This window comes from Carlito syrichta, unplaced genomic scaffold (genome assembly GCF_000164805.1).
Source record: "Carlito syrichta isolate Samal-C Ts95f unplaced genomic scaffold, Tarsius_syrichta-2.0.1 Scaffold296340, whole genome shotgun sequence".
NCBI lineage: Eukaryota > Metazoa > Chordata > Mammalia > Primates > Tarsiidae > Carlito > Carlito syrichta.
Window position 1 is genome coordinate 69,569 of NW_007240436.1, and position 13,019 is coordinate 82,587.

The 13,019-nt window shown below is 52.7% G+C and overlaps 1 protein-coding gene across 4 annotated transcripts in view; it reads left to right on the forward strand.

Annotated features, from left to right (window-relative positions):
• CNNM1 (cyclin and CBS domain divalent metal cation transport mediator 1) overlaps positions 1-9,410 on the forward strand; it is a 66,365-nt gene extending 56,955 nt beyond the window's left edge. For 2 of the 4 annotated variants that reach the window (XM_008054546.1, XM_008054548.1), the window contains 4 exons: positions 3,960-4,143; positions 4,236-4,385; positions 6,921-7,022; positions 7,988-9,410. In XM_008054546.1, coding sequence (XP_008052737.1) covers positions 3,960-4,143; positions 4,236-4,385; positions 6,921-7,022; positions 7,988-8,067 — 516 coding nt within the window. In that variant the 3' untranslated portion in view covers positions 8,068-9,410. The remainder of the gene's footprint in view (positions 1-3,959; positions 4,144-4,235; positions 4,386-6,920; positions 7,023-7,987) is intronic. The other 2 variants (XR_002481773.1, XM_008054547.2) reach the window with 2 other exon arrangements.
• Positions 9,411-13,019: the final 3,609 nt, after the last annotated feature.

Sequence of the window (13,019 nt, forward strand, 5' to 3'; positions counted from 1 at the left end):
GGCGATCCTTCCGCCTCAGCCTTCCAAGTAGCTAGAACTACAGGCATGTGCTACCACGCCTGGCTCATTTTTTGATTTATGTAAAGATGAGGTCTCGCCAAGTTGTCCAGGTGGGTCTCAAACCCGCGGGCTCAGACAATCCACTCATCTCAGCCTCCCAAAGGCACGGGATTACAGGCTGAGACACTGAGCCTGGCTGAAGTATACTATTAAAGTTAACTTTACCTGTTTCTTTTTACTTTTAAAAATATGACTACTATAGAACATTATAAATTGTCCATAGGACTTGCATTGTATTTCTGTCAGCAGAACCATGCTATAAAAGGAACCATCAGAGGCTGTTGGACACAGGAAGGGAACTGACAAGAAGTGATGCTTGAATCCAGAAATGTAACTGGGGGAAGCAGGGCAGAGGTCGCCTCCCTGAATACATTTTCAGAGTGGTACCTTGTCAACAGGTTCTGTTAAGGCAACAAATGGACATGGCAGTTGTTCATGATGACTTTTTTTTTAATTTTTAAAAAGAGGAAGCAGGGTGAAAGTGGCTGTGGGATAGAGAAGGTGCCATTGCGTGGTGCTTTTCCTCTTCTTTAACCATTCACCAGTGGGCCAGACCCCTAGCCTCTGCCCCTCCCCCTGTTCCTGGCCAACCATCCCTGGTCCTCACCCCCACACACACTGCCACGCTTCTTCCCACTGATGTTCAATCCCGACTGTAGCAGTCTGAGTCTTCTCTGCAGCGTCACTGACAAGTGGGTGGTTTCCATCTTTGTGAATGCCTCCAATGATGGGGGACTCAGTACCTTCCTTATGAGAAACCTATCTCATTCACTCGATATTGTTGCCAAAACAACCCTTCCCATCCTTTCCGCCACAACAGTGCTGAAAGAGGGCTAGAGTTTCTGGATCTTTGACTTCAGGCAACTGAAGGGGTATCTCACTGCTTCTTAAGGAGAACAAGGAGAGAGTGGCACAGCTCCCTGCAGGTACAGCCTGGACAGAACCTTTCCAAATATCAGTAAATTTGTGAAATAAGATGGAGCACTTTGCAGGAGTGGTCATTCCCAGGAGGCCTCCAGCTCGGGGCCACGGCCAGGCTACCGACCAGAAGGAGCTCGAAGCAAGCAGATCCATTTCAAAGTCCTTCTCTCTTTCTTTTCCCTCGTCTTCTCTTTTTCTTCCTTCATCTGCTCTTCTCTATCTTTCTTTTCTCTTTTCTCTTGTGCTTTCCTTTCTTAGTGAACGATTAACTTTCCTGAGACACAGTCCGGCCTTCACAGCACCCCCCACCCCAGTCACGCCGAATGTGGGGACAGAGGAGACACTGCTCCTTCCCCCTTTCCCACCTACCACACGGTAAGCCGAGGACAGTTTAGACCTGATGCAATGGTCAGTTTGGCCCTGTCCTAGAATTGTGTGACAGTCACATGCGGAGACCCGCTGGTGTACATAATTTAAACAGTACACTCGCTCACGGCATCTCATTGTCCCTAGGCCTCTTTCACACGCTTTGGCCACGGTCCCCCAGCTTGAAAGTGGCAAAACCAGACTGGGCGCAGTGGCTCAGTCTGTCACCCCAGTACTTTGGGAGGCAGAGGTGAGAGGATTGCCTGAGCCCAGGGGTTCGAGACCAGCCTGGGCAACTTGGTGAGACCTCGTCTCTACCATAAATCACAAAAATTAGCCAGGTATGGTGGCATGTGACTGTAGTTCCAGCTACTTGGAAGACTGAGGCGGAAGGATCGCCTGAGGCCAGCAGGTCGAGGCTTCAGTGGTTGTGAGCGTGTCACTGCACTCCAGCCTGGGCTACAGAGTGAGACTCTAAATCGAAAAAATAAAAAGAAAGTGGCAAAACCAGGACTTGAACCTTAGTCTTGAGCAGGTAGTGTGTCTCCTGCCATATTTTCTGGGTGAAGAGACATTTGGTGTTTTTTGACTAAACTAGAAGCCAAATCCAATAATCTAAGTACTTTTAGCAACCCAAATAGAGTAAGACCAGTTGCTTTGTCAGGCCTCATCAACTGTCATTTAGGAAACTGACCTGTCTTTTGGTGTTAGGGCCAAATGTTCCCATCTTTCGGGATATTTTGGAACCTGACTTATCTCACTTCCCAGCAGCAGGCACTGCAGAAGGCAGACTTCCTCAGCAAGAACCTTGAATCCTTCAGAGACTTGGGACAAACGCTGAGTGGATACGTGGTTCTGGGCCATAAACATAGCATGTGTCATTTTTATTTTGTATTTTAGATTATTTTTTTTGAAAGCAGGATTTATTGAGAGGGCAGAACTGGAGGGGACCCAAGAGGGTTGCCCTGCACGTGTCATTTTGACCTGAAAAAGGCAAAGCTAGTTGTTAGTGTTTTGCTGGTTTATCCTTTAAAGTCCTTTAAAGAGAAAAAATAAAATAAAACCTGAACAGGGCCCGTGTCTGATCTTAATGAGGTCTTAAGTCAGTGGCACTCAGAGTGTGGTCTGCAGACCAGCAGCACCAGGAACTTGCTAGAAATGCAGATTCTCCATCCCCAGACCATGTGAGTTAGAACCTTCTAGAGTCATACCCAGCAATCTTGTTTTAACAAGGCCTCCAGATCATTGAGATGCTGAGTTTGAGAATCACCAATTCCCATATCTGCCACTCACATGGGCAGTCGTGTGATTAGAAGCTTGGAATCTCCGCATGGGTGTGTCCTGTAAGTATCAGAACAAGACATATATTCTTAATCAGTGTTTGCGACTGGGTCAGTTGTGCTTAGCACTTGCTTGGTTCTCCTGCCAAATACCCTGAAGTTTGTCGGAGAAGAAAGGCTTGATAATGCCGAGAAAAATAAGAGTCCGGTCAGCAGTGGCAGATGAGAAGCCACTGCCGAGAGTGGCCTTGCTAGACAGCAAGCCAGCATCAGGCCCACCCTGCCCTGGCATGGAAGCCTTAACCATCCTCTGCCCTGTTCCCAGCAGGCACCTTTACTGTTCCAACACGTAACACCAATCCTGCCCCTACAGAGAAGAGAAGCCACACTGAGCGGAATGTGTAGCTCTTCTGGTCCTCTGGATTTAATGCAGTGAGGAGGGAACCAGAGCGCTTCGGGGGTGATGGCAGGGCCTGAGAAGGGCGCTGTGCCAGGTGTCAATTTCGTGTTCCCCCCGGTGCCAGTCATTGGCTAGTGGGATCACATTCATACACTGGGTGATCGAGAAACCTGCCAGTTTTCAAGGCTTCACAGTGCCACGCCCAGGGAACAGCGATGACAGAGGCACCTTCTTCCTGTGTCTCAAAAGAGGCGTTTGGTCCGAGTGCCTGGATTCGGAGCAGCTCCCGCCTGGTCTAGCTGAAGCCTGACTCCCCAGGTGCCTTCACGCATGAGGCTTCACATATTGGGACAGTCACAAGTCTGAGTCCCGTGACTCGAGGAGGCAGCTGGGAGACTTCCCTGCTGTAGAGCCTTCGCACATAGACGTGCGATCCAGCGGTGAGCTATGTCCAGAGCAGAGATGCCCACCAGAGCAGAGATGCCCACGCTCTCATGCCTCACCTCCAGCTCCTGACGGCAAGACCAGGGGCAGGAGAGAGTCCCTGCCAGAGTCCCGCCTCGTTCTGCCAAGGCGCCATGACCCTTTGGGAAGAGGACTCTTGGCATTGTATCGCTGTGTGCCTTAAGCTGCTCCGTGGGCAAGCACCCTGCCCCCTGAAGATGGCCTTCATCCCTCAGCTCTCAGGAGAAGGAAGTATGGCTTCTCGAGGTGTTGATAAATACGCGCTGTGGAGGAGACAAGCCAAGGGCCCACTCGGTGTTCCTCGGCCGCGGGGCTGGTGCGGTGAGCAGAGGGCCCCTGTTGCTGGTGGTCCGGGCCTCGGAGGCCAAGGGATCCGAGACCCCACGGGGCTGCTCCCTTGCCCCGGCAGGCTGGCCCCAGCCAGGGAGGACCTTGCTCGCCCCCAGCCTCTGCCTGCTTCCTTCCAGATCACCCGGCAGCAGTATCAGAACGCCCTCACCGCCTGCCACATGGACAGCTCGCCTCAGTCCCCCGACATGGAGGCCTTCACCGACGGAGACTCCACCAAGGCCCCCACCACCCGGGGCACACCCCAGACGCCCAAGGATGACCCTGCCATCACGCTTCTGAACCACAGGAACAGCCTGCCGTGTAAGTCAGCTGGGGAGACGGGGTGGGCGGGGCCCCACGGAGGCCCGGGTCGTCTGGGAGCCAAGGGGTGAGGCCCTCACTGTTCTCCCCAGGCAGCCGCGCGGACGGGCTGAGAAGCCCCGGCGAGGTCGTGTACCTGAGGATGGAGGAGCTGGCCTTCCCCCCGGAGGAGATGGCTGACTTCCAGGGGCACAGCCCACACCTGCTCACGACGTCCCCCGCAGCCGTGCCCACGGGAGCAGGTCAGGCCGGCGCCCGGGCCCAGCGGAGCAAGCAGGACAGCTGCCCTTGGGGCCCGGGGTGGCCCTGGGGGAGCTGGGGGAGGGGATTCGGGGACCCCAGGATCTGGGAAACCTCTCACCTCCTCACATAGCCGGGGAGGGAAAGTGGAGCCCCCACCCCAGGTCAGGCCCTCTTCGTTCATTCACTCCCGGCTTGGCCTGGAGGCAGACTCTGGCCCCTTCATTCAGGAGCTCTGCAACTTTAGGCAAGTTGTCTACCCTCAGACTCAGTTTCTTTATCTTTATTTATTTTGGATCGAGTCTCACTCTGTCACCCAGACTGGAGTGCAGTGGCACACTTGTCGTCACTGCAGCCTCGATCTGCTGGGCTCCGGCGATCCTTCTGGCTCAGCCTTCCAAGTAGCCAGAACCACAGGTGCGCGCGACCATACCCGGGTAGTTTTTGATGTATTGTAGAGACGAGGTCTTGCTAAGTTGCCCGGGTAGGTCTCGAACCCGCGGGCTCAGGCAATCCACTCGCCTCGGCCTCCCAAGGTGCTGGGATGACAGGCTGAGCCATCCAGCTCAGCCTATCTTTATTTTTTAAATATCTCTCCAAATGTGACAACCAGAGTTTCTTCTTTTGTTGTTTTTTGAGTTGAAGTCTCTGTTGCCCAGGCTGGAGTACAGTGGCATACTCATGGCCACGGCAGCCTCAACCTGCTGGGCTCAGGCGATCCTTCCACCTCAGCCTTCCAAGTAGCTGGAACTACAGATGCACGCCACCACACCCGGCTAGTTTTTGTGATTTATTGTGGAGACGAGGTCTTACCAAGTTGCCCTGGCTGATCTATGAACCCCTGGGCTCAGGCAGTCCTCTCCCAAAGTGCTGGCAACCAGAGTTTCTTTATCTAAATAGATGCCTCTTTAGGTTAATAGATATAAATCATGGCAGCCATCTCCTAAAGTAGCTTTGCATATAAATAAGATAGCATATGTAAAGGTCACATCACAGAGGGTCCAGGACCATGATCTGTCAATATTAGGCAGGTATTGTTAGACCTGCCTTACAGACTAGGAAACTGAAGTTGGCCATCACCCTCACCAGCAAGGCTTCTCCCTCGGGGACCCCGAATCAGCTCATCTGTGGGCTTTTCCTGAGCTCTCAGATCCTACCACCTTCCTCTGAAACATCGAACGCTTCCGTCCCAACAGTGGTGTTGCTCCAAGCTCCCAGGGTCCCTGCAGCCCTGAGACCCTCTGTCTTTGCCTCACTAGGGTATACTTTCCCCAAGCTTCCAGCAACCCCCAGCTCACCCCTAGGCCAACAGTTCCCATACCTGGCCTTTCAGAGCTACCCCAGTCCATCTTAGGGGACCCCCAAGTCCAGGGTAGAAATCCTCATAGATTTTTGAGGTTAATGAGACAATATATTTGAACCTGTGGCTGACCCAGAAAATCTGGGACACACATGGTCACTGATCCCAGCCCTGAATTTAGAACTGATATTCTTTTGCTCTCTCCACACACCAAATATAGTAGCTAAAGCATATAGCAAAAAAAAAAAAAAAAAAAAAAAAAATAGCAAAGGAATAAGAATGGAGGCCACAGAGTAGAGATCAGTCCCTTCTCATGTGAAACGTGAGGTCCCTTGAGGTCTAGAGAAAGGAAGTGACACGCTCAAGTCCAAATACAGCATTAGAAGCAGGCCCAACCTTGTGGCATTTGGGGCAGTGCAGTTCCCGGCACCACTTTTTGCCTTCTGATGAGGTTCCTATTACGTGGCCAGTAGAGTGTGGCCCCTTCCGGGCACTCAGATTCCATGGCTCTCTGAATTCTCACTGGGTCCTGTGGGAGAAGACGGGGCTATGTGCTTAAGTGTGACTGAGCCCCGTGACTCTCAGACATCCCCAACTATCCTCACGTTTTTTGTTTTACGTCTGGAAAAGATACTGGGTAGAGAATATATCGTTCTCTTCCCCTCTCTCTTGCCAGACAGAGAGGAGAGGGAATTATTTCTGACTCAGCATGGATTGTTGGGCTCCCGCTCCTGTGTTCCATCTCTCCGTCACCTTTTTTTGAGTTGGGTGTCTCACTGTGTCGCCCAGGCTGGAGTGCAGTGGCATGATCACAGCTCGCCACTACCTCAGTCTTCAGGACTCAGCGATGGCAGGCACACGCCACCATGCCTGGCTGATATACTATTTATTTTCTTTTATTTTTTGTAGAGACAGGGTCTCTCAATGTTGCCCAGGCTGGTCTCAAACTCCTGGGCTCAAGCAGTCCTCCTGCCTCAGCCTTCCAAAGTCTTATGATTATAGGCATGAGCCACCACGCCCAGCCACTTTGTCCCTTGCAGCTCCAAATGCCTCGTGCTGATTAGAACGAACACCTTCCTGGGCGCTCCCCTCATGTTGCACCCATGCCTGCCTTGGCTCTTGTCTTGAACTTTTGCCTTTCAGGGTGAGCGACATCACGGAGACTCACCCTGCTTTGGTCCCTGAGTGTAAAGGTTGAAAACACTTGAGTTCTCTTGCTCTTTTTCCCTTCTCCCAGCCTCAGAGAGTGAATGTTGCAATATCCGCCTAGATACTGAGACCAGCCCTTGCAGTAGCGACTTTGAGGAAAACGTGGGCAAGAAGCTTTTGAGAACCTTGAGTGAGTAGCTCGCCTTCACTCAGACGAAAGCACTGCAGACAGGTGGTAGGGAGCGTGTGTCCGGCTCTTCCTCCTGGGGGGAACCACTGACTGCTTTGGGACCCGCGATGTGGTACGGCTATGGAAATCTACACCAGGGCTTGGACTAGCACCGCACCCTTGATAGTTTGGGAATCTGTCCCATTCAGTTGCTGATCCTCTAGGCCAGGAGTCTGCAAACCATACTCATGGGTCCATTCTCACCTCTCTTGTCAGCGATTTTTGTAAATGAAGACTTATTGGATCGTAGACAGATCCATTTGTTATCTGTGGCCCCACTAGCAGAGTTGAGTTGTTGTGACCGAAGCCATATGGCCACAAGACCTGAAACATTTACTCTCTAGTCCTTTGACGAAAGAATTTGTGTCCAGGAGACATAATAGAAGTGTCCTCCGCTGATGGAAGTCAGTGGCCAGGGAGAACAAGGTGAAAATACTTCTTCCTACAAACAACAGACCTGGGAACAGGTTGCTCTTCTGTCCTTGAGGGCGAGTGTGCAGTTATCTCCACCTGGCCGAGTGTGGGGGGAGGTTGCTTAGGAGCTGAAGAGTGTAGGTCCCTGAAAGTGGCTCCCAGCTACGGCCACCAACCCCGGCTCACGGATATCAAAGACAGTGAGACCAGGCCTCTCTCGGGGTGTCTGGCAGTCAGTGGGTGGGAATCTGGGGGGAGGGTGTGACCACGGGGCTTCACGCGGGCTTGACTCAATTCATCCCAGGCCACTAGCCTGGGTTTGTGGCTTCTCAGAGATGTCATCTTACGTGGAAAGTGGTCTGATTCTTCACCACGCAGATATGCCACATGAGCACTAGGATGCAGTGCAGAGGAGTTCCAGCCAGGCTGTCAAGGGACTTTGTGTCTACTTCTGTTTGGAAGAAAGCTCAGATCAGCCTTTCAGGCCGATACTCACAAACTGTGTTTTTCAGGTGGTCGGAAAAGGAAGAGGTCGCCAGATGGAGACAGAACCTCTGAGGAAAACTCCAATTTAATGCCTCTGATCACATGACGGGGCGAAGCCAGGGTTCGCTGGGTGTGTGAGATTCCAGAGACTTGGGGGAGAACCCGCCCTCCCATCATCTGCTGCCCCCCAAGGCCTTCCACAGGTGAAAGAACGTTCTGCCGTCCTTCCCGCCTCTTCACCCCCAGCTGTCGTGTCGGCAGCTTTTCCCTCGTTGCCGCCAGTTTGACTCAGAGCCTTGCCATGGCCGTAACGGAACATGCTAGACATCGTTTTGCCCACAGCACAGTCTGGACCTGGAGAAGAGGTGGCTCCAAGCTAACAACACCACTCTGAGACCCCCGATGTTCTTCTCTGCCCTTTGGGATCCTCTAATGCTGCAGGAGACCCCTGTCTCAGAACGCACCGTTCTTTCCTCCAGAACAAAATGTCAACTTTCAGCCAGGTTTCGTGCTTAGCTTAGCCCAGAAGACACCACTGGCAGACAGCCCCAGGGGCAGCCGGAGCAGCAGGTATGAGGATGAACTAGTTCAGGGGAGGGACCAAGAATTCCTGTGGAGCCTTAAAGCAGTGGGATGCAGCCGTGTGGGCGTGTGATGGGTGTTACAGCACAGAAGGCTGTGAGTGACGGGTCTCCTGTGAGACGAGGGTTCCAGCAGCCTGGAGAAGCATTTCTCAGCTGGAATGGAAAGAATGCAGCATGGAACCTCACGTCACTGTTTTTCCCAGGGACACATCTGTTTTCGCTCCCAACCAGCCGTCATCTGTCGATCTGAAAAAGGAGGAACAGGAGGCAGAGAGACCCAGCTGGGAGCCAGAGATGGAAATTCGGGTTTTAAGTGCAAAGCAAAAATATATATATATATATATATATCTCTAAGTGTTAAGAGCAAGTTTAGCCATGACAAACCAAAGAGTGCCCAGGTCAGTTAGGAGAGAGGCATGCTTGCGTGGGACTTCAGGAATGTGGAAGAATCGTCTTCTTTTTCATGCATTCGCCCCTCCCCAACCCCTTTACTACACCCCAGCAGATCAGCTGAATATACTTTATTCCAGGAATTTACTAGAATTAATCTCTAGTGAAATCTGGGTCTTCTCCTGGATGTTGGAGCGGGTGCAATTCCAAGCCTGACCACCAGGTGGTAGAACAACTGTGCAGACCTGCTTCCAAGCAGAAACTAGTTCTGATGGGAACCACAGCCAGCCTTAGGGAACATTGGGCAGTAAGTGAAGTGGGTCTTTGGGGGGCACCCGTCTCCCTGTCTGATCTGTCTCCCACCCCTTGGATGCCCCCGTCGGGTACCCGGTGTCCGAGTGCCGTCTGCTGACGCTCCAGCCCGTCCGCCAGCTTTTTCCTGTGGTTTACCAATCCGGCTACCCCTCCCCTTCCCCCACAACCTTCACTCCCCCCTCCCCCACCCATCCAGTCAGTCCTTACGGGAAGCGGGGAGACTAATTATTCCTCTGGGTTATTTGCATCTCAAGAGAAAATGCGTACCCACGGGAACCTTTAACTCAGGGGTTCTTAACCTGGGGGCCGTCACCCCAGGGGGACCATAGTTGGACCTGCAGGGTCTATGAAGCCCTAAAATGGTCAGAATGTCATGTCTGTATTCTTGTGTGTGTTTTCCAGAGCGTGAAAGCTTTCATAAGATTCCCAAAGGTCTCAGATTGACAAAGGGTTTTTTTTAAAAAACAGTGTTGTAAATAATGGCACTTTCAGCCCCAAATTGCTGCAGTGCGGAGTGCAGTGAATCCTGGGCCCCTGGAGGCAGATTTTTGTCTTATTATTTGGGAATATAGTTTATTAAAAAAGTAAATTAGAGAGAGAGAGAGGAGATTCACCTCCCCAGGGTAGGGAAGGGAGCCAAAGCCAGGAAACATGGCAACAGCCATAGCTCAAAGAGCACATGGCCACGCCAGAGTCTCGTAAGGCAGTGGTGGTGGCCCGACAGTGGCGGTGATGGGCTGGCAATGGCGAAATGGCTGCTCATGGTTGAGTCCTTTCAACCTTTCCCTTAGAGGGGGGAAGGCCATTACACTGATTGGGTGGTGGTCTGCTCCAAGTCATCCCAAAGGGGCGGGTAAGCACAGGTACTGACAGCAGGCAGATGGGGGGGCTGGTCATGTGACTGCTGCCATGGTCGGTGATGAGTGGGCTAGATAGGAGGAGACCGGGGAGAGGGGTTTTCCTGCAAGAGACTTGACAGACGACCGAGGCAGATTCTTAACACTAAGTGGTCTTCTCGAGTGTCCGTCGATTGATGGATAAGGCTGGCGCCCACCGGGAAGCAGGAGTCCTCAAAAATTCTTGGCACACCCTCGAGTATCGTGCAGCCCACACGATGTTGTCCCCTCCTCCCCAACAGCCAAGAGCGGGTGTTGCAGACAGGAGGCCGCAGCGTGTGGGAACACAGGCTCTGGAGCGAGAGAGGCCTTTTCCAGCAACGCATCCCGGCCTGGCGTGAGGCTCAGCAGTGCATGACTCCTTGTAGACAACCTCACAGCCACCCGTCCAACACCTGCTCCTGCCTGGTAGGCGTAGGCAGATGGCAGCCTCGGGGTTGGGCACCGCGGTGACCTCTGAGCAAGGGTTGCCATCGCGGCAGCTTCGTGCCCAGCTGGCCACCGGCCCGGGGCCTCCCCGGCCGGTCTTCCTCTCATCACCCCTTGGGCCACCAGGCTCAGGCACTGCTGCTGCATAACTGTCCCTTTGCAAAATTCCCAAGGAGCCTGTCACCACTCCCCTCCTTATATCCCGCCACCCCGTCCCCAAAGATTTTCTTCAGGTTAAAGAAAAAAGGTTTAAAATAAGAGATTTTAAAACAAAGCATTTATGAAGGCTCAATACATTGTAAATAATTTTTAAATAAAATGAAAATGCCTTTCCTGGAATGTGGCTGTTTTCTTTGCCCCCGAAATCTCAGAGTTCCCAAGTGGCTTCATTTGAGATGATCTCACCTGTGGCCCACCTGTCTGAAGGGGCACACTTCTCAAGGCCGGGGGAGGCCGCGGGGAGGTCGCAGGAGAGCCCTGGCACGTTCCTTGGGCGGCCACCGGGGTGGGATTTTGCAGGAGCGAACGCCAGTAGGTCCCAGCTGAGAAGCCAGCGTGTGCGTGAAGACAAGGCTGGCACGTGAGAGGACGACGAGACAGCTGGCCTTGGCTGAACCCGCGTGACGGGTGGGGCACTGCGTGGGTGCCAGGTCCCAGGTCTTGAGGGCTAGGCTCCAGGCAAGACGCTGGGCACCCTGGCTCGCTGCTGAAGACCCTTCGGGAAGACGTCAGAGCAGTGACTCCAGCATTTCCGACCAAAGGCTGGGAAAGGAACCCAGGAGGGCCTCAGGCCTGTCGGTCAGTTTTAAGCCAATGCAGGAGGGAGGGGACTCCCAGACAGATGGGAAGATGCCCTGGGCCTTTCACATCTGTGTGGAAGAAAGGCGGGAATGTGACCCTCGCTCCCAGTTCCTGAAACCAGCAAACAGGACACGAGTGGCCTATGCCAGACCCACGTAAGATTCTTCTCAGGAACCTCTGTAGAGGCTGTTCATCTCACTAACAGTAACAGTAAGTGATGGAGCCGGGCTCGGTGGCTCAGCCCGTAATCCAGCACTTTGGGAGGCCGAGGTGAATGGATGGCCTGAGCCTGCGGGTTCGAGACCCGCGTGGGCAACTTGGCGAGACCTCATCTCTACAATAAATCAAAAATCAGCCGGGCATGGTAGCGCGTGCCTGTAGTTCCAGCTACTTGGAAGGCTGAGGTGGAAGGACCGCCGGAGCCCAGCAGGTCGAGGCTGCAGTGGCCGGGAGCAGCCACAGCACTCCAGTCTGGGCGACAGAGTGAGACTCCAACTCAAAAAAAAAAAAAATAGGTGATGGCAACAATGAATTGGCCCAGGGTTTCCGTGTCAGGTATTGGGCTAAGTATCCATTCGCTCCTTTCATTTTTTCAAAACCACCCTGTGGAGGGTCACTTGAATCCAAGAGCTCGAGGCTGCAGTGAGCTATGATCACACCATTGCACTACAGCCTGGGCAACAGAGCAAGACCTTGTCTCTAAAAAAGCAAAATACACCCTGTAGAGGATGTTACTGAGAAGTCGGATGACCTTGCTCAAGGTTATGTAGCTGGGAACTGGCAGCCTGCGAGCCCTGCTCTGAGCGGGCACTACCTCTGAGGGGCACCGGCCCTTATCTCCATGTGGGAAACTAGACCAAAACACCTGTAAGAATAGAATTAAGAAGACCAAATTCCCACTGAGACTGGAGCTTTTTTATTTTTTTATTTTTATTATTTATGTATTTTTTGAGTTGGAGTCTCACTCTGTCGCCCAGCCTGGAGTGCAGTGCCACGCTCCCGGCCACCGCAGCCTCGACCTGCTGGGCTCCGGTGATCCTTCCGCCTCAGCCTTCCAAGTAGCTGGAACTATAGGCATGGGCCACCAAGCCTGGCTAAGTTTTTGATTTATTGTAGAGACAGGGTCTCACCAAGTTGCCCAGGCGGGTCTCAAACCTATAGGCTCAGGCAATCCACCTGACTCGGCCTCTCAAAGTGCTGGGATTACAGGCTGAGCCACTGAGCCCGGCCGACTAGAGTTTTTTTAAAACGCCCAAACCATTTTGGCACTTGGTACTGTGACTTAGGTTTAAAGATGTGTTTGCCTGTAATGGTTTTAGCACTCCCTAAAGAGAAAAGTTAAATTCTCCCAAACAAAAGAAATTAAATGACAAGAAGAGTTTGTCGGGTAGCATTGAACCTTGGAGGGCCACAAACTATCATAATTTAGCAGACTTTATTTGCCCCTAAACCAGCTTTGGCCCCCAGGGAGGTGGCATCAACTCCACAGAGAATGTGAGGTTGAAAGCCGTTAGGAGAGCACGAAGGACGATTGGCAGGAGGTGGGATCATTTGACTTCCGTGTTGACCGTGTTCCCTCACTAACGACGAGCATCTTCGAATTGGAAGGGCAAGGCCTGGCTTGCTGAGAAGGCAGACCCGGG